The 25499-nt window shown below is 43.5% G+C and overlaps 1 protein-coding gene across 1 annotated transcript in view; it reads right to left on the bottom strand.

Moving 5' to 3' along the window:
* Positions 1–25499, bottom strand: part of NARS1 (asparaginyl-tRNA synthetase 1) — a 963811-nt gene that overhangs the window by 69438 nt on the left and 868874 nt on the right. Inside the window, exon 13 of the mRNA XM_044087034.1 lies at positions 2710–2841. Coding sequence (XP_043942969.1) covers positions 2710–2841 — 132 coding nt within the window. The remainder of the gene's footprint in view (positions 1–2709; positions 2842–25499) is intronic.

Genomic DNA, 25499 nt, shown 5'->3' with positions numbered 1-25499 from the left:
CTGCCTACAAGGCACCATAACAAAGGCAGCTGCCGAGTAGCCTGCAATACTGAGAACAAACTTTGCTACAACACCATGCCCTAAAAGAGTTGTTGTGGGACCAGCTGTAAGCCAGTCACTTGCATTATGCTAGGTACACTCTGCAGGTGTCAATATCCACAATATGCCCTAGGCAGGTTATACAGAGTGTACAGACAGACATGCTAGGACTTGTATACACTGACAGTGGTGACCATCTGATTGAATAATCTAGTTAAAACAACTGCAAGTAAGCACTGCCACAAGACAATTGACTAGGTACAGGAAGATAATAATCTGAATAAGATTTTGATGTGCTACAACTTCTGCCATGCTGTTTATAAACACCCTGGGGGCTGTGTTGACACCAAAGGGCATATACCAATGATGCAGCTCCTACATAAAAGCACAAAGAATTCCTTGATTACTTGAAAATAATTATGTTGAGGTAAACATCCTGAAGTCTAAACAGCACATTCAACCCTACCGACCAACAAGTGAGGACTGCTTGCATCAAGTCTATAAAGTAATTTTGCTTTGCCACATATTCGCTTAGGCTGCAGAGATTTAAAATGCGACAGATATCCTGTGTTTTCTTTGGCAACAAAAAGACTACAGAATATCAGCCCTGATCTTTCTGCTCTGGAAGAATTATTGGATGGCTATTTTGCTTAGAAGGATTAAGACCTCCTGCACTGCCTGTTTATACCGAGAGGACTGGACATCCTGTGAGGTTTTCACTGGTGGGGGATTCGTTAATGAAAATCTTGTAACCTCCTGGACAGCATACCCTCTGACCCATAAGTGGACCGACAACCTTAACTTGGGTACCTCCTGGGAGAAGCAGTCAGGAATGGCTTTAGGGCTTCTGCTAGGCCTTTGATAAACTCTCTGTGGCCTCCAGATTGGCAGTGATTACCTGGACTAACTAATGCTGCTAAATCCTGTGCTGCAGGAGAGAACTTCAGCTATGGCTCTGCCTGCGTACCAGTACATGCCACTTTAACCCAAGATGTGAAGATCTGTTAAGGTGATGCCACTGCCAAACAGGTACTGCACCAGAATGCGACACCCTGCCTGTTCGCTTAAAACATCATGGTATTATTGGCTAACATGAACAGGAGGTGTTCGTCTCAACTCCTCTTCTACAGCATTCAATGTGAGGAACAAACAATAGAAGTCTTTTATGAAGTCTCCTCTAATGCTGGTTGTATGAGAGAATACTTCCCTAAACTAGAGAGCTACTCACTAGCAAAGCATATATAGTCATGGCATGTGGGAGATTCTAATGCAGGAAGGGAAAAATCCATTGGGATATTAGAGGGATTATAATGCAACTTAAAAAAAATACAGATGAAAAAGGGCCTGAAGCCAAAGATTTGCATAGGTGGGATGCTTCTGTAGCTGCATATACTTCAGAGTCCACAGCACTACGCAAACTACTGGCTGTGAGAATGGAACAAAGACTGCAAGTGACATAATAGCTAAAAGGCAAATGAAGATCCACAGCCTGAGTTCTATGCTGCACCCTCACCCAGGTTTCTATAGCTATGACTTCCATAGCCCTATCCATGGGTAGAAGTAAATGACAAAGTGTCCAATACTGCCCCAGTTAATGTAATTTGGGGCAGATTCATAGAGGATTTCTCTCAATTTATGCACGCCCTCAAGTTCTGCAACCATAGGGCTACCTCCTGTAAATCCTCTTGAGACAGGGCTATTCACAGCCAATTATCCAAGCAAGAAAACCATAAGAAGGACATTCTACAAGGCTTCAGCCACCATAACTAATTTATGTCTTTATTTTGCAATTGCTTCATGGACAGGTCTGATATCCAATTTTCTGTACAGGCTCAGAGAGAAAACCTCCAAAATACTACTTTTGTGTACAAACGTAACAGATGATGTGATACAACAAAGCATGCACAGATATGGAAGTTCATCACATACCACTTAGTTTACATTTCTCCATAAAAACACTGTGGGCTTAGGCTTCGCAGATAAGTCAGAGTTTACAATACTATAGTAATGTGAGACTAAAATGCAAGATGAAATGAATCAGCAGACATATGGAAGCATTAATTATAAGCAATTTGAAGGATGACGGAACCTCCTTACAGTCAGTCCTATGCTAGGAATCTTCCACAGCCGCCATCCTGAGAAACTCTGAGGTAGATTTTCAGCTTCTCCCATCATTACCTGTATGTAATCAGGCTGACGTGTCACTTAATGGAAATACTTCTGATGGTCTTGACTTATGAACTGGCAGCTGCAGGAACAACTCTGAAAGATTCATTGTTTTGGGTATTGAATGGAGGCAGTTTTCCACACACTGAGGAAACTTCCACAATGAATGTCAGAATCAAGATCAAAACTGTACAATTAATTTAAAAAAAAAATTACAAGTGGAAGAAATGAAATAAGTGATTCAGCGTTAGAGTGCCCTTTCTAGCCTGTGTGATGCCACACCCATGCACCAGGAGGTGGTACTGACTACCCACAGGAAGAAACTTCTGAAAAATGAGACATCGTCTAAGCTAGGAGCATCAAAAGAGCCTAAGGCTACCCACTGCAAAAGGGTCTATGGAGTTGCATCAAATTACATAAAAACTTAGTAATGCAACATCTAATACATATATCAACATACAGTAATTTCAAAACTAAAAAGTCTTTCATAAATCGACAACTGACCGATTCAGTAAGCCTTCTATCCTCAGGACAACGTTGCATATAAAATGACTTTATCTCTGCCGGGAAACGGCACAACAAGATTGGTTCATTAATGGTATCGGTCATTAATCTTTCAGGAGCTTCTGGGATATCCTAAAAGATACAAAAAATATACATTATGTGAACAAACTCTGCATAATTAATTTTGCTGAATAAATTCTATCTACACACTGTACACAAACTCTCACTTTACCACATTTTATGGTTTTAAGACCTTAAACTATCATTACTACAAAAAAATGCAAGTTGTGTACTTACCAGAATGCTAGATTTCTCTGGTCTGTGTTCACTCACTGGAACATCAGGACTGGTGCCTTGACCTAGTGACAGCAATGAACTGCTCTCAAGCATAAGCTCCTCCCTATTCATAATTCCCTGCTGCTGTTGTTTCTCCACACTGAGTTAACCCACCATCAGTAGTATAACTATGTACACCACAACAATCAGAAAGAAGGAAATCTTAATGGTAAAACCGGTCACACACTACTCAGACTGACAATCTGGAGGGGGAAGTAGGGTTGGCTGTTCCAGTGTCTGGACAGAGACTAGGGAAATCTAACATTCTGGTGAGTACATAACTTGTGTATTTCTCAGGTCCTTTCCAGACAATGGAACATCAGGTCAGAATCCCCAGCGAATACGGATGGCTGAGCCCAGCAGGTCTTTAAGAATGATTTACTCCAAAGGAGGCCCTTATTCTGGAAATGAAGTTAAAACTAATGCTTAGCAATGGTATGCTATGAAGACAAGGTAGCTGCCACTGCAATCTCATCAAGTGAAAGGTTTTGCAAGAAGGCTGCACGCACAATTTGAGACCTAACCAAGTGACCCTTTAGTCGGACAGTAAGCTGTTTGCCTGCTGAGGGGTAGCAAAAGAAAATAGTCAAAGATCCACTTAACAAAGGTAATCTTAGTGATCTTTTCACCCAATCTAGACAGCAAAATGCTGATGAAACAGCTATTCTTCCTTCCTGAAAGTCTTCGTATGATCAAAATAAAACCTTAGCTGTCTGTGAATGTCTAAACAATACGAGAAGTACTCTTGCTTTATTAAGAGTACTTTGGAAAAATACAAATGGATGCACTGAGCACCACATATATTGTTGCTGTTAGTGAAACCCCAAGCACTAAGCCCCTAAGACAAGCAAACACACTTCCCAGGACTCATCATAAGGGACTCCATTGTAAGATATACTGATGCCCCCTAACCAGGTTGAACAAGGAGAAGATAACTTAGTTGTCTATTTGAAGCCACAATTCACTGAATCATGAAAGCACTCAAGTCATTATGTCACAGGTACCAGTATGATTTCATCATAGTCCATGTAGGTGTAAACATACTTTACTTTCCAACCTGTTCCTAACTCGGCTTATTCATGCCCTACTTAAGAAACTTAGACCCACCACTCTGGCTGCCGACCTCCTCCCAGCAGACTATCTGCAAAAGGCTGCTGACACCATAGCATACACCATCTCAATCTTGATCAACAGAGCTATATCTGAAGCTACTGTACCCACTATACGGAAAATCTCCCATGTCATACCTCTCCATAAAGGAGGCAGTTCCACTAACTGTCAAACTTTAGACCCATAGCTATTCTGTCACCTCTAGCTAAAATGATGGAGAAGTGTGTACACATACAGCTCATGCACTACCTCACACAGAACAAGCTGTTGTCCAACTTTCAGTATGGCTTTAAGCCACACCACAGTACTACTACTGCCCTCCTCTCTTTCTCTATTGTCATTAACCACAACCACAATATCAAACTATCCTCAGCACTCTTTCTAGAGCTATCCAAGGTTTTTAACATGGTTGACCACAAAATGCTTATAAATACCTTGAAGGCCTTCTCCTTAAACAACCATGCACTCCAACGGTTTCAATCCTACCTGCAGGGCAGGCAACAGGCAGTCCTATGGCAGGACAAGCTATCATCTCACCTACCCATCACATTAAGAGTCCCCTGGGGCTTGATACTAGGACCCCTTCTTTTCTCCATCTTTATCAACGACTTTCATTCAGTCATCCCAGATGCTACCTGCATTCAATATGTGGATGACTCCACCTTGTTTTGTTCCGACACCTCACCAGCTACTTTATTCACATTAACCCAAAATACATTCAATACGGTGGAAAAATGGCTCTCCAATCAACATCTAATCCTAAACCCCAACAAAACTAAGTTGTTCCTCTTCTCCCCCACATGCAGAACTCCCCTGCCATCCTTCAACATAACCGCTAACAATGGCATTATCATCTCCCCAGAAGCCCAAACTAAACTACTGGGTGTCATAGTTGATAACCTGAAGTTTGATGCACATATCAATCAAACTATCAAAACCATTAATAAAAAACTTGGCTCTCTTTACAGAATCAAACCTTTCCTTACCCCACTTGCTAGAACTGCAATTGCCCATTCCCATCTGCTATCAACTCTTCTCTATGCCTCACCTCTATTCTTCAACTTAAACAAAACAGATCTTAATAAACTATCATCCTGCTATAACCACATTGCCAGATTTGCTACTGGCACAGCCTACTGGACACACCTCTGTCATAACCTAAATCGCCTAGGATGGCTTGAACTGCCAAGCCTACTGCAGTTCAACCAGCTAATAGTGGCACAAAGTCCTTTACCAACTAGAAAATACACCTTCATTAAAAAATATTATCAGCCCCTACACCAGCATCTGGCCACTGCGATCATCCACTAGACTCCTACTTCAAACATACAAATCCAACTACTCAGCTGGGGACTCTCTGCCAACTCTGTTGGAAAAATATGTCCCTGCTGACTTGACCCTAGAACCCTCACTAACTCAATTCAAAAACAAACTCAAGAAATACTTTGTTATGTCCTTGCACTAACCCCTACTAGTGACCGTTCTATTTCTTAGGTGCCTTACCTTCAACTACTTCTAACTTTTTTCTACCACTCCATTTCAGGAAGGGTCAACTGTATAACTGATGCTCAACATGTCTTAAACCTGAATGTAATGTTATGTATATACAACTTTGAAAATAATGTTATGTTTTGTAAAGTGTTTCATAATAAGTTAGTACTATATGTGCTAAATGATGGTATTGCTTATGACTATAATCTGCTTGAAACTAGCATTTACTAAATGTTCAATGTATATTATTATCTTGGAGCTTTTCTTCCTGGGTCTCCGCTGAAAATGGACATATATCCAGTCGGACTATCCCAGTCAACAAATGTAAAATAAATAAATGACCCGAGATGTGCCTATCAAGACAGACATTATGGAGATTTCAGACTATGTGTCTCAGGCTGATATGAGCCTAGCACTGTGCAGCGTATTGCTATCACTGAGAATGATGCCACAATATGAGCAAAAAATTATTGATTTCAAAAACTGCCCATCTTTCTGGTGTCATTCTCAGGGGGAGCCAATATTTCTCAGCTTGAGAGGGCATGGTTAACAGACCACTTTGCTATGCACCGCTCAATACCAGTAGTCTAAATAAAAAAAAATACATTCCCTCCAAGACCCCCCTCCCCCCACACACACACTTGAGAATACAGACATCTGTGCAGACACCAAGATATGATTTAAAATGACAGGGAATACAGCTTCAGTGCAAGGTTTCACTGCCTTCCTGTCTCAATATACATCAATAACACGCATACCTCTAGGGTGGTCAAACAGGGTGGAATTCCTCCACACTGAGGTTACCGCATATAAACTCCCATACCATAGTCTAGCTAGCTATAGGTCACCCTCCATGTCCCGAGGAGCTCAATGCATACTTGGACCTACTAGAGACACTTACCATCCAACCTAACACCCTACGCATGGGAGACATTAATTACCCCTCTACAGACTGGGAATCTTACACAGCCTCAAATCTACAGGCACAGAGACTCCTGGACTTCATAAATACACACACCCTTGACCAAACAGTGAACACTCCCACAAGAGGCTCCAACATACCAGACCTTATGCTTACAAATATGGGAGAATGCTGTCCTCCCCCATATGTTCATTATCCCTGGTAAGGTCTGACCATAAAATTGTCTCCTTTGAAATCAGTCACCTTCATTATCCTACTGATGATGTGTCAAAAGTCAATGACCTTTCAAACCCAAAGAACACAGCAACCTATGCTGAATTTCTCTCAGAAACTATGTGCAGTCATGTCAATGGCTGTATAGAGACTGATGTGCTTAGCAGAAATTAGCAAAGAACTAGCCCCAGAAACAAAATGCCCTGGTGGCATCCCAAATTAAACAGAATATACAGCAAAAGGAAAAAAAATACAGCAAAAATCAGGAAGGGTAATTCCCGCAAAGACAAACTCTCTCATCAAAATTAACAGACAACTAAGAGGGCTAATTAGGTCAGTCAAGGCCAACGTTGAGGTTAAGATAGCCTTACAAGGTGAAAGATAACTATAAGGCCTTCAACAGCTATGTCAGAAATCTCAAGGGCAGCACACAGCAATGTGTTGAACTGGTGGTTAATGGTGCCACATTCACGGAGTCTGGTGATATAGTAAACCTGTTAGACGACAAATTCAGTTCCATCTTGACTCCCCTCTTACCCTCAACCATCCCCTCTAAAACAGCCTCAAACATAACCCCTCTAACTATAACAAGGGAGCATGTACTGGCTGCACTCACTAAAACCAAGAACATTGCCTCAATGGGCCCCAATAACATTCCGGGATGCCTCATGAATAGTCCAAAACATGACTTATGAGGACTCTAGGAATCATTATTTAACTATAGACTTAAAAAACAGGCTTTGTGCCACGTGAACAGTGGACTGTGATAGTCAACCTTCGTAAAGGAGGCCCTTCAACAGATCCTTGAAACTAGAGATCCATTAGTCTGCCTAGGTTTATTTGCAAAGTGAAGGAAGGAATTATCAAGGAAATTATCAATAAGAACATAGGAACCCTCCAGACAATGGATCCATCCCAGGTTTTTCTTTGTTAACGGAAAGTCATACTTACTGAATCTAGTGGACAACTTTGAAAAGGTCACCAAGACAATGAATGAGGGAGAAACTGTATATACTGCCCACCTAGATCTGGCTAAAGCATTTTGACAAACTACCCCACTCTGGCATTGTCAACAAACTTATGGAACTAGGTGTAAATCCATTTATAACACACTGGATAACTAGCTGGCTCACTGATAGGACCCAGAAGGTTAAAATCTGTGAAGCCACCTCCATAAACAAGCCGGTCACCAGTGGAGTTCCCAGTGTTCTGTGCTGGGTCCACTTTTTGGATGTCAAGCCTTAGGCTAACCAAGTTCCCAGATGACTAAAAACTGGAAGCATTCACTGAATCCCCCCATACGAAAACACCCTTCAGGAAGGTCTAATATACACAAACTTAGTGCGAAAGCCATTGTTTAAAACTCAATACCAAGAAATGCATTACAGTACCTTTTGGGAAGTCTGCCACTCCAGGTAACTAAGTTATCAATAAAACACCTTTAAAAGTTGATTCACAATCAAGGGATCTGAGAAAATAATGTAGGGATACTGTGAAGAGAGACTATGCAACTCAGCTCTTCTGGACGAAGTAAAAGGAAAGTACAGTTGTGTACACTTATCATAAATGCAGAGTGTATTCACTGTTGCAGTCATTACATTTGGGTAATCTGCTGGCAGGTTGCCCTCAGTCAGCCTGATTAACAAAGTCTTGAGTCATGCGTCGGTTGCTGTCCCTTCCATCACGTCAGGCGTATAAAAAATGTAGCAGACGCCATTACATCACTTTTTCTTGCCCCAGATGTCAGGTGCCCCCCTAATGGGGAGCAAATAAACACAAAAACACAAAGGTATACCTCCAGCCAAAAGCAAATACACCAAAAAGGCTTTTAAACATCATAAAGGAAAGGAGAGGTATAGTCAGAAAAAACTAGGGGGCTGGAGGGAGGGTAACCAGGACTGCAACAGGACTGAGTCGAACATCTACATTTATGGTAAGTGTACACAACTGTACTATGTTCTTCGTGTTTCACTGTTGGTCATTACATTTGGGTAGATTCCCTAAGCTATGGTTGGGAGGAGGAGTTTATACAACATTAGGGCCAGCTACAAGGCCCTGCAAGACAGCAGTGGGAAAGCCAGCTCTGGATTTAGAGATAATTGGTAAATGATAGTGCTTGGTGAAAGTATGTACAAAACTCCAGGTAGCAGCTTCTAGGATATCCCTGGTAGGAACACCTCTGAGAAAGGCTGCAGAAGTAGATGCAGCCCTGGTGGAGTGAGATCTGATCCCCTGGGGGATAGGTTATCCATGGTGCTTATAGCAGAAATGAATGCAATGGCTTATCCATTTTGAAATGGTTTGTTTTGAAATAGCCTTCCCCTCTGCCCCTGCGGCAAATGCTACCAGCAATTGTTCAGATTTTCTTTGAGATTTAGTCCTGTCCAGGTAGAATTTTAGATGTCTGTGCACATCCAATGAATGCAGAAATCCATTCCCCTTTGTTCTGTGGATTGGGGAAGAAGGTTGGCAAATGAATAGACTGATTTAGAGCCACACTGGAAACCACCTTGGGCATGAAGGTTGGATTGGTCCTGAGAGATACCCTGTCCGCATGAAAGATGATGAAATGCTCCACTGCCATAAGGGCCTGTAATGCAGATATCCTTCTAGCCGAAGTGATTGCTAAAAGGAAGGCTGTTTTCCAAGAAAGAAATTTTAAGTCTGCAGTAGCAGCTGGCTCGAAAGGAGGTAGAATGAGTTTCTCCAAAACAAAGTTAAGACCCCAGGCAGAGGTAGGAGCTCTCCTGGGTGGTCTCATGTTTTTCGCCCCTCTGAGATACTGCTTGAGCAGAGGATGAGAGAAGGGGGTGGTGGTTCTGTGTTATAGTGAGCTGAAATAGCGGAGGTGTGGATTTTAATGGAGGAAAAAGACAGGCCCTTGTGAAGCATCTCAGTTAAGTATTGCAAAATCTGAGGTAAATTGGGCGCTGCTGTGCTCATCCCTAAAGATCGGTTCCAGGCACAGAATCCTTTCCATTTGTCAGCACAAGATTTTCTAGTACTAGGTCTCCTCGCCTCCAAGATGACATCCATCACAGGTTTGCTGAGGGATGATGAGGGTGAATTTAAGTGATTAGCCAGACTGCAAGGTTCAATGTTGGAAGCTGAGGGTGCAGAATTTGTTTCTCCTGCTGAGAAAGCAGGGAAGGGGTTTGAGGCAGGAGTCCTGGAGATATTTGCAAGACACTGCACAGGAGGGGGTACACCAGTGTTGGTGCGGCCAGTCTGGAGCAATCAAAATCATCCTTGGTTTGTCCTGTTTGACTTTTAGTAGAACTCTGGAGAGCAGAGGCAGAGGGGGAAAGGCACAGACTGATAGGTTTTTCCAGCTGAAGGACAGAGCATCCACTTTCCAGGCTTGTTTGTGGGGAGTCCTTGTGCAAAACTTGCCCAACTGGTAGTTCTGGGGGGGGAGGCAAATAGATCTATGTCTGGGCTCCCCCATTTGCTTGTCAATATGTTGAAAATCCGTGGTTCCAGTTCCACTCGTGTGGGTCCATTAGGTTTCTGCTTAGCCCGTCGTCTGCCAATGTATTCAATTTTCCTGCAGGAATTGAGCTTGTAGACGCACTTGGTAACTCAAGGCTGTGTTCCACAATGCCATGGCTAGTCTGCAGAGGGAGTAGGAATGTGTAGCCCCCTGCTTGTTTATGTACCACATAACCGTGGTGTTGTCAGTCTTTACCATTAGTTGTCCTGGAAGAATGTAGTCCTTGAAGGCTGCCAGAGCAATCTGTACAGCTAACATTTCTTTTTGATTGATATGTAGGTGCATTTGATTTGAGTTCCATTTGCCCTGAATGCACTTCCCTGCCAGGTGAGCCCCCCATGCATAGTCTGATGCATCTGTAGTTAGGGTTTGGGTGGCAGGGGGTAGTGTGAATGGTAGTCCCTTGTTTTGGTGGCAGGCTTCTGCCCACCATAGTAACTCTAGGAGTAGGCACGGTATGATAGGAATCATTATTTCCAGGCTGTGACAATGTTGACTCCATAGACTTTTTAGACACCACTGTAGTTTCCTCATATGCAGTCTTGCATATAGAATTAAAAGAATGCAGGAGGCCATGAACCCCAAGGCTCACAGTATTTGTATTGCAGATAGTAGGGTTTTTGTGGCCACATGTTTGAAGTAAGTTACCAAATGAATTTGCTTCTCTGGCATGAGAAAAGCCTTCTGGGCAGTTGTATTCAAGCTTGCACCAAGGAATGTAATCTGTTGACAGGGTACCAGTTGTGATTTCTTTTGGTTTATGGTGTACCCCAAAAGTTAGAACCCTTTTTACAAATGCTAGATGATTTAGAAGTATGCCCTGGTTTTCTGCCTGAATTAGACAATCGTCCAGGTACGGGTATATTTGAATATTCCTTTGCCTGCAAAATGCAATAACTGGAGCCAGGCACTTTGTGAATACCCTGGGTGCAGTAGACAAGCCAAAGGGCAGTGCAGAAAACTGATAATGCAAGCAGCCTGCTTTGAAGCGTAGGTGTCTTCTGCAAGAGTCCCTGACTGGGATGTGCAGGTATGCTTCTTTTAAATCCAGAGTTGCCAACCAGGCGCCTTTGCCTAGCATAGGAAGTAACTGGTGAAGAGTCAAGCATCTTGAATTTTGGAATCTCCAGAAAGGTGTTTAGAGTAGACAGGTCCAGGATTGGACGCCATGATTTGTCTTTTCTGGGTACCAGGAAAAGTCTGGAGTAAAAACCTTGTCCCTTTTCCTCTTCTGGTACCAGTTAAATAGCCCCCATGCTTAAGAGGGAAAATACTTGTTTTTGAGCCTCTGCCCACTGATTTGGGGGCAGGTCTGGCCACCCATATGGTGTTGGCAACGTGTGGAAATGTAATCTGTATCCCTGGGACACTATATGTAAAACCCATTTGTCCTGGGTTATGAGTTCCCAGTTCTTTGCATGAAGAGCAATCTTTCTCCCCCCAAAGGGGTGGTCAAAAGATAAGTGCTTGTTACTTTTAAAAGGAAGTCATTGAGACTGCTTACCATAGGAAGTGTCTTGTTATTTCCAGATTTGGAAGAGGAGGCCCCCCACTGCTTGGTTCTGAGAGTCCCCTGGGACTGAAACCTGGGGTTTTTGCTGTGCCTGGGTTTGGCCTGAGAAGATCTGGAAGGGACCGGAAAGGACCAATTCTTAGTAGGCAAGTGCCTACTAAACCTAGGAGGTTGCACTTGCAAAAATTCTTTGACAGTTTGCATAGATTTAGCTTTATATTCCATCTTTTTAAGAACTTCTTCAGCCTTGCTACCAAACAGGCGGTCCTGATTTAAAGGAGAATCCAACAATTTAGCTTTAACATGATCAGGCAAAGATTGTTCCTTAAGCCAAGCATGTCTTCTAAGCACAGATCCAGTAACAGCAGCCCTGCAAGAGGCCTCTAAAGAATCAAAACCACATTGCAAAGTATGCTTTCCAACTTGTTCAGCAGAATGCAGTAAGTCCTGTAAATCTTTATTTTCCACATAGTCAGGAATCAACATCATTTTCTTTTTCAGCAGTCCAATAACATGTTGCTGATATTTTAACATATGAAATTGGCAGTTTAAAGCTCTGACTGCCAAAGTTGCAGAAGTATAGACCTTTTTACCCCATCTATCCAGCGCCCTGGAGTCTCTATCAGAAGGGGTAGGATTTTTAGCAGTAGAAGCCTTAATGCTCTTGGGCCCCTGAGAAATAGTCTCTGGATCTGCAGCAGGATTTTTGAAAAGCAACTTGTGGGACTCAGGAACGCTGTAGAATCTGTCAGGTTTACTAGGAGCAGGAGGCAGGGAATCAGGGGCCAAACTGGATTCAGAGAAAACATCATCAACAATGTCTAGTACAGGAGATATAGCCAAAGGCCTATGCTGAGGTAGAAGGAGGAAATCCCTAAGCCTCCTTTTTGAATTAGAAAATTCCTGGCTTTCCCAGTGGAAATGCTCCCTTAAAGTATGTAAAGTTTCCCCAAAAGAAAAGTCCTCCAGAGGGGAAGCAGAGGGGATGGAATCCTCTGCATCAGAATCCTCATAAGTAGGTATGGACAAATCCAGGTTACCAGAAGAGTCAGAATAAACAGAATCCTTATCAGAAGATTCATAAGCAAGCTCAGCCCTAGGCCTCTGGGGGGGACTACCGTTGATTAGAGTTATTAGATCTTCAGCCATTTTTATCATTTGTTTTTAGACATAGGGGCCTGAGTACGTGGCCTGGGCGTCGATTTTTTAGACATGGATCGAGATTTAGGCCTTAATAATGAAGGCGGTGTCGTTTTAATATGCAAGTCTGTAGGCCTGAAAACACCCTCAGAAGCCGGTGCCTGCAAAGCAGCTCCAGACCCATCCAAGGTAGAGACATCCGCGGGTTCCATAGTTGAAGTATTTCGCAGCATACCGGACTCCAAATGGGTCTCAGTAGAGGCCAGCGGTTATCAGGGGTGCGAAAGCGCCTCACCGAGTACCGGCAAACTGACGACTGGCTTAGGAGAAGCAGTGTCAGCAGTTTTGGACCTCGACAGCCTGTCTCTGTCTTTAACTTTGCATTTTTTTCGGAATCCCGGTAGTCGGATGGCTAATCGACAACATTTCTGGATAATTAAACCAAGAACCGAAATAATGACAGGCAAAAATATAACGACAGATAGTGCGCTGATTAAATAAAGCACGAAACCGACAGTAAGGTATGTCGTGGTCAGGGCCTAGGCAAGGAATACAGTATGAATGAAAATCTTTATGAGGTATTTGTTTTCCACAAGTAATGCAATTATTAACTTTTACTGACATCGGTAAGGAGCAAGAAAAGTTTCCCCAACGGGGTACTTAGTCTTAAGTTGAAGACTTCAGTTCTGAAACTTGAAAACGAAAATTTCAGGAGTCGGCCGACCGGCACTTGTGAACTGCTTCTGCTTTGGGCACCGCACGGCAAGAAAGACTGATGTAATGGCGTCGGCTGCATGTTTTATACCCCTGACGTCATGGAAAAAGGGACAGCAACCGACACAGGACCCAAGACTTTGTTAATCAGACTGACTGAGGGCAACCTGCCAGCAGATTACCCAAATGTAATGACTGCAACAGTGAAACACGAAGAATATCCAAGAAAGCTGTTTTCCTTGACAAAAACTTGACATCAACCGAAGTGGCTGGCTCAAAAGTTGCTCTCATTAGATTCTCTAATACAAAGTTCAGATCCCAAGCTAAAGCAGATTTTACTACTGGGGGTCTGGTAAGAAAAATACACTTGAAGGCCTTAAATGAATGGTCTATCAGCAAGGAATGATTTGGGAAACATTAATGGTAAAAGGAATCTGCTGCTAGATGCTCCTTGACTACAGATTAACATGCTCTTTTGTTATACAGCTCTGTTAAGAATGTCAGCACAGATTCTAATAATGCTGATTCCAGTGAAATGCTTCTGTCATAAACCCACACGAAGAACGTGTTCCGTTTTCCCTTGTAAAGTCTCCAGGTTGAAGTTTTCTGAGAAGCTGTAATTAAGTTTGACAAAATCAGAAGAGAACTGAGAGTTCCAGGCCATTACTGGGAGTTAGGTGAAGTGACTGTCTAGATAAAGCTGTCCAAATGGATGAATTAGAATAGAGCTCTGTGAAGAAGGGGTTTCTTTTTCAGGTGAGGCCAAAGGAGAGGAGAAGCAGCAAGTCTGGTGCAGCCAGAAGGGTTTTATGAGAAGAAATCGACCCTTGCAGTTCTTGGCCTTCCATGACAGTCCTGGTAATAAAGCCTTGTCTGCCCCTATACCACCTTTTTATGCATGGAATTCTCTCTCAAGGCAGCGGCTCTGGGCCTCATTTGAGGCTGCTTCCCTTCTGGGTGGTACTGGAATAGGTTTGGAAGTCTGGGCTGTGGTGATATGAAAAATGGAATATAGCAGCCTCTGGATACAATTCTTCTTACCCATGACAGTCATGATGGCCATTCATACCAAACTGTGAAACAGTCATTCCTGGACTGCCTCCACAGGAGAACAATCCCTGGTTACTGTGACTACCTCTTCTTCCACAGAAGCATTCAGAATGAAATTCCCCTCTATCCTGGGATCCTTTTTGTCTTGCTGCTGTCTGTGATGGGGCTGCTAGGATTTCCAATACCACAAGTTTGTCATTTTCTGCTTCTGATGGAAAGTTCTCTGTGGGCTGGTGCCTGGCAGACTTAACTCCCATAGCTGGGAGTGTTTTGCCCTTTTGCTCACAACTAAGACAGTCTCTCCTTAACTAGATTCCCAAACAATGCACTTCCTTGTCAAATGGGGCACTGGTGAAGGTTGCCTTGAAATGGTCTGGATAATATACAAGTCACACCCAGACCTATCTTCTCATTGTTAGTCCTGAATCTGTAGCTCTAGCTGCATCATACATTGCATCATATATGAGATACATGGCCAGAGAAGAAAGTGTTCACAGTAGCCACCCAAGTCTCTAACTCCAAGTGGAATTCTCCAGATGGCAACTATTTCAGATTTCTGACACTTTGAGCAGCTTCCCTCTGAAGCCAAACCGTGTGCTTCACGTATTTCATAATTTTTATGGAGAATGTACTGAACTCCTAGACTCACTTCCCTAACCCATCTATCATTCTGTAATCTTTACTAGGAGGATGGACAGCTTGGGCATGTTTTGAGAGTGCTTCTTTGGGGTTGAAGCTACTAGTATAGACTCCACAAGAGGTCCTTTGCTCCAATATGGCCTATCCTTGGGGATTCACGGGACTCTCTCTTGCTTCCATACCTTGCTGCAGACCAGGCTTAACAGTCTGTCCAGGAGAGGTACTACCCATACTGCTGCGGGAATTACAAGCCTCCTGTAAGATCTCTTCCTCAGGGCAGGTGGGGTCTTCAGGCCACGACTGAATCTGTCTCATCATTTACAATATTTTGCTGAATGACGCATCCTCTGGAGGGGATTTGGGGGAACCTTCCTTCATCTAGATCAGTTTCTGGGGTTTGTGACTGATGGGGAGTCAGTGTTTTCTCTTGCACATTCTTTTCCCTGGGGAGGCTAGGGTGGAAGTCTTTCTGACCTTCATTAGGGAAGAGATCTCTACCTCACCAGTAAGGGTCTAATACTTCTCTGGTCCTAAGGAAGCCTGGATGATGGTTGACTCAAGTGTCCAACTTCTGCAGTACCTTGGGTAGAGGTGGTACCACTGATGCTATGGGTACAAAGGAGCTAGATGTAATGCACTTCTGCACTGTGGTATCTGCCAAAATGCCTCGAATCAAAACAGTCAATGCAAATTAAACAGATGTTGGTATAGATGAGGAGAAAAGTACAGTTTTGTACCTACCATAAATGTAGATGTCCGAACAGGATAGCATCTGCAGTCCTAACAAATGGGTTGTCCTGTCGTCAGGCAGCCCTTCGGTCGGCCGGATTCCAAAGTCTGGGTCTGGCCTCGGCTGGTGTCGCACTTCACCCGACGTCATCTCTGCTGGTCTTCGGGTATAAAGGCATCAGCCGACGCCATTTTCCTCAGTGTTTCTTGCCCCAGATGCCAGTTGCCCTCTTGGAAAACTAAATTTTGGGTAAATGCCAATGTTTCCAAAAAAAATAGTAGGCAAACACAAAAATAAGCATGTATGTACATATATACAAACAAATACACCATAAGAGATCCCCTAGCTAGCTATTAGGAGGGTAAATACCCTAGGAGTACCACAGAGGGAAGGAGGGTGAGTAATCCTGACTGCAGATGCTATCCTGTTCGACATCTACATTTATGGTAGGTACAAAACTGTACTATGTCCTTCAAGGATGCATCTGCAGTCCTAACAAATGGGTAGAATACCATAGCCAAACTAGGGAGGAGGAAGAAGAATTATGGTGTAGTTAGGATCCCTTGCAATACAGCAGTGGCAAACCCTGCTCGGGATCTAGAGTATAGAGGTAAGTTGTAATGCTTGGCAAATGTATGCACGGAGGTCCAAGTAGCAGCCTCAATAATGTCCTTGGTAGCCACTCCTCGTAAGAAAGCTGTGGTAGTGGCTGTAGCCCTTGTAGAGTGAGGTCTTATGTTCTGTGGAATTTGCTTTCCATGGTAGGAGTAACAGAATCTTATGCAATTTCCTATCCACTTGGAGATTGTCTGTTTGGAAATTGCTTTTCCTTCTCTTCCTGTTGCATAAGCTACTAAAAGCTGGTCAGTTTTCCTATTGCCCTTGGTTCTGTCCAGGTAGTAGCGCAACTGTCTATGTACATCCAAGGTATGCAGCAGTCTTTCCCCTGTTCTGTGGATTGGGAAAGAAGGTAGGTAGGTGGATTGCCTGGTTTAGAGACACTCTGGATACCACCTTAGGCATAAATGTAGGATTAGTTCTCATGGACACTCTATCTTGATGGAAGATTAGGAAGGGTTGTACTGCCATTAAGGCCTGTAGTTCCGAAACCCTTCTTGCTGAAGTAATTGCCAGTAGGAAAGCAGTTTTCCAGGATAGGTGTTGAAGATCTGCTGTTGCTGCTGGTTCAAATGGAGGGAGTGTCAATTTTTCTAGCACAAAGTTCAAGTCCCATGCTGGTAATGGTGGTTTCCTAGGAGGTTTTACATTCTTGATTCCTCTGAGGAACTGCCTGAGTAGAGGATGTGAGAAGACAGGGGGATCAAAGCTGTATTCTGCAGAAATAGCTGATGCATGTATCTTGATGGAGGAATAGGACAGGCCTGTATGGAGAAGCTCTGCCAAGTACTCCAGGATGTTAGCAATATCTATCTTTGACACATCTTTTCCTCTTTCAGTACTCCAAATGACAAACCTTTTCCATTTTCCTGCATAGTTCCTTCTTGTTGAAGGTCTGCGGGCCTCAAGGATAATGTCTTTAACCCTTTGGGATAAATCTGGGTTAGTTGCTGTTATGTAATGTTCCAGGCAGTCAGTTGCAGAGTTTTTAGGTTTGGATGCATGATGTTGTAGTCGTTCTGAGTTAACATCAAAGGCATCAGGGGTAGTGTCCACGTTCTCCCCCGAGACATGCTCCTCAGCAATGGATACCAGTGTTGTCTTGGCCAATTTGGAGCTATCAGAATTATCCTTGGACGTTCCTCTTTGATTTTCAGTAGTACCTTGTGCATCAAAGGAAGAGGTGGAAATGCATATGCTGTCAGGCCTTTCCAACTGAAGGATAGAGAGTCCACCTTCCATGCAAGTGGGTGGTATGTCCTTGTGCAGAATTTCTTGAGCTGGTGATTGAGTGGGGATGCGAATAGGTCTATTTGTGGCATTCCCCATTTCTTTGTGATGGCCTTGAAGATGTCCGGGTGTAGCATCCATTCGTGAGCATCCGAGGTAGTTCTGCTTAACATGTCTGCTAGGATGTTTTCTTTTCCGGTACAAATATTGCCTGTAACTGGATGTTGTAGCTCAGAGCCATATTCCAAAGGTCCAGAGTCATTCTGCATAGGGGTATGAATGAGTGCCTCCCTGTTTGTTGATGTACCACATGACTGTGGTGTTGTCTGTCCTTATCATTAAATGGCCTTCTTTGAGGAATGGTCTGAAATTCTGGATTGCTAGTTTTACTGCCAGCATTTCTTTTTGATTTATGTGCAGGTGCAGCTGGTCTGGAGTCCATAATCCTTGTATGCATTTGTCCAGCATGTGTGCCCCAACCTAGGTCTGAGGCGTCCGTTGTGATGGTTTGGCTTGCTTGAAAGTTGTGGAAGGGCAAGCCTGGGTTTGACTGGCATGCTTGAGCCCACCATAGGAACTCTTGTTTCAGGCATGGGATTAGTGGTATTTCAGTTTCTAAGCTGTGCCTGTGTTGAGACCATAAATTCTTTAGGTACCACTGTAGCTTTCTCATATGCAGTCTGGCATGGGGGACCAGGATTATGCATGATGCCATGAAGCCCAAGGCCTGCAGTACTTTCCTTGCTGTTAGTTTGTTCTGCTTTGTTAATGCCAAGAAGTAAAGAGGAGTTGTTCTTGTTTTTCTGCAGTTAGGAATGCCATCTGTTTTACTGTGTCCAATTCCACCCAAGAATGTTCTTGTTTGGGATGGTATCAGTCTTGACTTTTTTTAAATTGACTGTTATCCCAGGGCTTGTAGTAAGCAAATGACTCTTTGTAAGTCTTTTGTCAGCTTGCTTTTGTTGTCCGCTTGTATCAGGCAGTCGTCCAGGTATGGATAAATTTGGATTCCCTGTAGCCTGCAATGAGCGATTACTGATGCCAGGCATTTTGTGAATACTCTGGGCGCAGTAGATAAGCCAAAGGGCAATGCTGAGAATTGATAATGCTCTGATCCTGCAAGAAATCTGAGGTATCTTCTGCAATTTGGTCGTATGGGGACGTGCAGGTATGCCTCCTTGAGATCTAGAGTTACCAGCCAACACTCCTTGCCCAGCATGGGAAGAAGTTGCTGTAGGGTCAGCATTTTGAATTTTGGAACAATGATGAATGTGTTTAAGGCGGACAGGTCGAGAATAGGTCTCCAACTTTTCTCTTTTCTTGGTACTAGGAAGAGTCTGGAGTAGAATCCTTTGCCCTGTTCTGTAGGTGGTACCCTTTCCACAGCTCTCATCTTTGTTAATTGAGCTATCTGTTTTAGAGCTTCTGTTTTTTGGTTTGGAGGTAGGTTTGGCATTCCTCTTTTTTCTGGTAAGGTGTGGAAATTAAACCTGTAGCCTTGGTGTATAGTTTGCAAGATCCACTTGTCTCTTGTGATATAGTGCCAATTTTTGAAAATAAGGCTAACTTTCCGCCTAAGGGTGCTGCTATTTGTTCCCTGGTAGGCGGTGTCAGAGCCAAGTCACTGTGATTGTCCTGTTGCAGTGGCAGTGGTTGTGTCTGTGCCTCATTGGTTATTGCCTTGCCACTGGCGTCCTCTGTAGGCACCTCCTCTGGATTGATTTCTGCCTCTGGAACGTCTATTCCTGCCTCTCTGAGATTTAGAGGAGTCTGGAAAGGACCAATTTTTGGAAGGCCAGTTCCTGCTAAACCTTGGGGGCTGAACCTGTAAGAAATCTTTAACTGTTTGTACAGATTTTGCCTTCTCTTCCATTTTCTTCATTACTTGCTGGGCAGGAGAACCAAATAGACTGACCTTATCCATAGGAGCATCTAATAGCTTTGCTTTAACATGATCCGGCAAGACCTGTTCTTTCAACCATGCATGCCTTCTTATAACTGTGCCAGTCATGGCTGATCTAAATGAAGCCTCCAGTGCATCATAGCCACATTTTAAAGAATGGTTACTAACCTGCTGAATGTTATTCACCATTTCTAAAACATATTTCTTATCTAAGGAATCATCAGAGGACAGTTTCTTAGTTAACTGATCAAGCATAAACTCTTGGTATTGGATCATATGAAACTGACAGTTCAAAGCTCTAGCTGAGAGAGTAGCAGAGGTGTAAACTTTTTTACCCCATCTCTCTAAGGACCTGGATTCCCTTTCAGAAGGGAGAGGGTTTTTTGCTGCGGTCGAAGCTACTGCCTTAGGCCCCTGGGAGATAGTCTCAGGATCTGCAAGGGAGTCTTGTATAGGTGGTGATGAGTGTCCGTACCCTGTAAAACCTATCGGGCTTGGCAGGGGCTGGAGGTAAAGTATCAGGAGCAGTGCAAACATCATTAAATGCATCATCCACAACAGAAAGAACTGGAGGTATAGCTAAGGGCCTATGTTGCGGTAAATGTAGAAAGGTCCTAAGCCTTTTCTTGAATCAGAGAAATCTTGTCCCTGCCATTGGAATTGCTCTCATGGCATGTAAGGTTTCCCCAAAGGAAAATTCCTCTGGTGGAGAGGCAGAAGGAATAGATTCTTCAGCATCGGAATCTTCATAAGTAGAAAAGGAGCCTCTGGATGGTCTGTATTGTCTGAATCATCAGAAGAATCATCTGAGGACACTGGCTCAGGGCTCTGCTCTAGGTCTCTTTTCTGGAGGCTGAGAGGCCCTGTCTGGGTGAGATTGGGATCCCCTTATTAAAGAGATGAGATCCTCTGCCAGAGTAAGCATTTGAGAACTGGAACTGGGCCTGTGTGATGGGGGCTTAACAGGCACAGATTTAGCAGATTTGGCTGCTTTAGCCCTGGCAAAGGCCTTAATAGACATGGCTGCAGGAGGCCTAGCAGCACCACGTGCTGGGGTAGAGACATCCAAGGGGATGGTGTCCGATAATTCTAGAGGAACCACATTAATAGGCAAAACTTCAGAGGCCGATTCAACTAGGGTAGCAGGAGCCTCGGTAGTAGTCATGGATTCGCTGAAGATTGACCCGTTTGCTCGGTTTCGCGAAACCGAGACACTGGGCGTTTGCTTAACCGTGGTTTCGGCCGAAACCGCGGACCGCGAGTGTCGGTCTTTTCTTTGCGTTTCTTAACAATTTGAGAAGTCGGAGGATCCGACGGGCATAATGTACGCAAAATCTGAGCCGAAAAACTGTTCAGCAAACTCCGACCGGCCTAAGCGTCGGTTGAAAGAAGCACAGGCTAAACAGGCTGCTATGTCGTGGTCTGGGCCTAAACAAGGTAAGCAGTAAGAGTGGAAATCTTTATGAGGTATTTGTTTCCCACAAGTTAAACAGTTATTCACTTTTTCTGACATCGGCTGAGGCAAGAAAGAGTCCCCAACGGGGTACTTAGCTTTTAGAAGTCTTCAAGTAGTATTCGGTAGTAGTAATCTCTGGATCTGACCGACCGCACTTGCGAACAGCTTCTGCTTGGCGCCACGGCAAGAAAGACTGGGGAAAATGGCGTCGGCTGATGCCTTTATACCCAAAGACCAGCAGAGATGACGTCGGGTGAAGTGCGACACCAGCCGAGGCCAGACCCAGACTTTGGAATCCGGCCGACCGAAGGGCTGCCTGACGACAGGACAACCCATTTGTTAGGACTGCAGATGCATCCTTGAAGGACATCCTACCCCAATCATCAATGCTGAAACTTATGAAGCGGAGGCCAAGCTAAGAATCTTAGTCCTCAGGAGTTGAAAGCCAAACACTAAGACATTAAGAAAGGTGCCAAATGTTTAAAGCCAACCCCCAGAAGACCAAGTGACTTTAGAGTCAATGCCACCAGCATTAAAGATGTCACTGTGGGAGATATGAGGTCTATCAACACCGCCTGACCCAATGTAGCAGCAGGGGCCAACTCCATTGCTACACACTGGATATTGGGCCTGAAGGAGGAGTACCAGGATGGGAGGCCAGGGTAGACTCTAATTGTGTCGGGGCTAAGATGATATACTGAAGCTGGGTCCTGACAAAGGCCAACATCATGTGCTCCCAATCAACTAAATTAGGGCTCCTGAGAGATCTGTGGCACTGGACCGAAGATGTTGATGGAAGGTCTCAAGAAAAGCAATCAAGGGAGAGATTTTTGTCTGAAGAGAAAATGCATTTGCACTGTTTTGGAGTCAAATCCTCCATGTTACCACAAATCACTCAAAAAGGGAGATGAAGGCTTAGCTGAAGTGGAGACGCTAGGTATTTCACCCCTGCTCGTGAGGGGTTGAAACTTTCCAAGATTTAAGAGGAGTAAGTTCCCCAACACCAAACAGTCCTCTGCTTTCCTTTTCTTCTTTTTCTTGTCTGAAGTTGGATTCATTGAGAGCTCCCATCAGTGCAGAGTCTGGTGGAAGTAAGCCCTTGACTACAAATTTGTTTTTATGTTCCTCAAAAGTGCAGTAACTGAAATATTTACAAATATTGCAGTCCCTGGTTAAATGAACACCCACTAAACAAATTAGACACAACTCCTACAGATCTTGTGGGGGAATCCTGTACCCACAGCTCTTGCCTTTTTTTGATTCCTGGTTTACCCTCTTAATAGAAAATTGATGAGAAAAAAACTTGAACTTAATTGTCCACAATTACTATTACACTTGCATTTGGCACTTGAGCTGTTTGGAGTCATTGTCAGAAAGACAGCAATGAGATGCAGAGAAGCAGTAGCAGGAAGTTATAGGTAGGAAGGAGCTTGAGATGAGTTTGTTGCAATCACTAGAGGGTGCCAAAGCACCACTCCTGATGTTCCAGTGAACAGACAGTACCTGAAAAATAAGTTACCAAAGACTAACAATGTCTCAGATAGCAGCAAGTCTTGGTTAAATGCTCGAGAAATGGGTAGCAGCACTTCATCAGGTTTTTCACCTCATGTGATATTGACAGTGTCTGTGGATGCTACCGTGACATTAACACTCATGACATATTTGCACAAGCATTTCCACATCACTGTCCCTCTCACCAAGTTCTTTCCTTACAGAATATAACTCATTCCACAAAAAAAAAAAGAATACAATTTTATCTGACCAATGTGTGACGAAGTCCCATTATATCCCAAAGTTTTACTTGTATATTTATTCATTCATTCAATCATTCTTTGTTAACTGGGTTATTCCCACTAGGGCAGTGGCCTCTGTTCAGGGGAGACCAGAGGTGGTATTTTACACTACTAGGTGAAATGTGGCCAGGGCATAGGGGAACTTCCCCTACTTTTTTACAGGTGCATTGGGATCTTTTACATCCACTTGATCTATCAACTGAAGCAGATGGGAAGTTGTTTTAACACTGCATATGAAGGAAAACACACTCAGGAGTGCAGCAACCCCTCATACTGAAATGCAATGGCAGCAGTTCATCTGCCTGTATTCTGGCTTTTCCAAGGTAGCTTAGTCCTTATCAAGTAGCAGCCAACATTTACAATGGAAAGTTAAGACAGAAATGCCAATGTTTTGAGATGCCCTACACTTTCTAACATGTCATATAAGCTGGCAATATGCAGAACATCTACCTAGGAGGATGTTATGGTGACTGATTCCACAGCAGTTCCCAGATACATCAGTTCTTTCTAGTCGAAGTCCCTATTCCTGAACTTCCAACAAGCAATATCAGAGGGTAGCAAAATATAGAGGCTTAAAAGTAGAAATGCACAAGTAACTTATGACAATTCTAACTGGAGAAATTGGGTAGGAGAATAGAGAGCAAGCGTACTTCTTTGAGTAACGCCTTTGAAAACAAAGGATAACACAAAGCACCTTTGAAATCCAAGTGGGTGAGCATTAAACACATAGAACATTCCTATTATATCAGTCAAGCTGCGACTAGAACCACCCTTCCTGTGTTCTATTACCTGGTTTATCCTCTCCACTAATTTACATTTGGCATAATTTTTTCCTGAAGTTTACGCACTCAGGAACAGATGAAAACTATGGCTTCACTCACTGACTACATAGGTGTGCCTGTCCATCGCACCTACCTGGTCAGCCTTTTACTACTTAAAGAACACTCTCCTGCAGCTCAAAAACTATGAAGACTGCTACCTCATCCTTGTTAAAGATCATAGTAACACATGACATAATGGTTAAGGTGTTTATCTCAGACACAAGGTACAGGGTTTGATTCTCCCCTTTGAAAGGGAACTGGTTAGGCTTCAAATGGTCCACTGGAGCAGCTAACCTAGTACTTACCTATGAAACTACTTGCTCAAAGTACTGGGAAATCAAACCGACAACAGCTGAAGAGACAACCATCTGTAGGGGTAAGAAAGGTATCCCTAATCATCAATGAACACCCTTCCTCATAGATCAACTGATAATGGTACAAATATATATGTGTCATCTAACACTAACCACTACTCTTGGATGGATCACTATGGTTGGGTTGAATTCCAAACAATAAAACCACCAAGGTGGAAGCAGGTGAAGGCTACATCAGGACTAGTGATATAGCTGAGAAAACAGGAATGCTTAGGCAGGGGGGCAACTTCATGGCCACATACAGAAGCATCTGCATATCCAAAGGTGCAGGACAACTAAGCCTGCCACAGGAAGATAAAGCAAACAATGAAAGAATCCCTTCCTAAAGAAAAGCACACCAGACTGCAACCAAAACCAGCAGACTGAAGCAATGATCTTAACCAGCCACCCCAAAAGGAACAAAAGTAAATGTGGACTCCAGGTAATGTTAGGGTGCTGGAAGACTACCTACTACTCAGTCTGAAACAAAGCAGTCACTTGGAGGAGGAGCTTTCCCAGAACACAGCACTGTTCGTAGACGCGAGGGGACCCACTATTCCAGTTTCTGTACCCCATAAGGAAATGAAAAAAAAAAACCTGCCAAAAGAAGGCACATTTCATACAAGAGAAAGGGACAGACTATTCACTGGGGCAGAGAACGCAAACTGTGTCATGCAGGTCAAGAGAACTAGGACAACCAGCAAAGGAAGAGTCATCTAGGAGGGGAGATTACTCACAAATGAATTCTCATACCCTGGCTCAAAAGACTCAATAGTGGACAGATAGCCATGTCAAACAAGATGCTTAAGCACCCAGCAGTTACACTATGTGTCTGGTCATGCTATAAGGTGCACACTGTTCCTCATGTGGAGAATTTTGATCGTACTTTCAGGCAACATTCCAGTAAATCAACCCCCAAACCTCCCAAAATCTAGCCACCCCCTTTTTAGCCCATATTAGTAAGCATCTGGAAACATGGATTTGTACTTCCATCTGTTTCTGCAGCCAACTTAGCAGAGGTTGTAATTCTGAGACAATGTAGCAACTGCCTTGTGTTTACTAGTGACAACCACCACCTACTTAAACTGACAAGTCTGTGGGAGGATGTAGTTACATAATGGTATTGGAGGCTAAGCTCTCACACCAAGCCTCTACAAAAATAAGTAGGCTGCCAGTGCCACATTACACCAGTTGTACACAATGTATTCCAAACACATAATCCTACAAATGCTGATGCTCTTAAAAGTAACCTACCTAAACTACAA

Source organism: Protopterus annectens, chromosome 1.part1 (genome assembly GCF_019279795.1).
Source record: "Protopterus annectens isolate FY-2018-M chromosome 1.part1, PAN1.0, whole genome shotgun sequence".
Lineage (NCBI taxonomy): Eukaryota > Metazoa > Chordata > Ceratodontiformes > Protopteridae > Protopterus > Protopterus annectens.
This window is presented reverse-complemented; position numbering and strand designations above follow the sequence as displayed.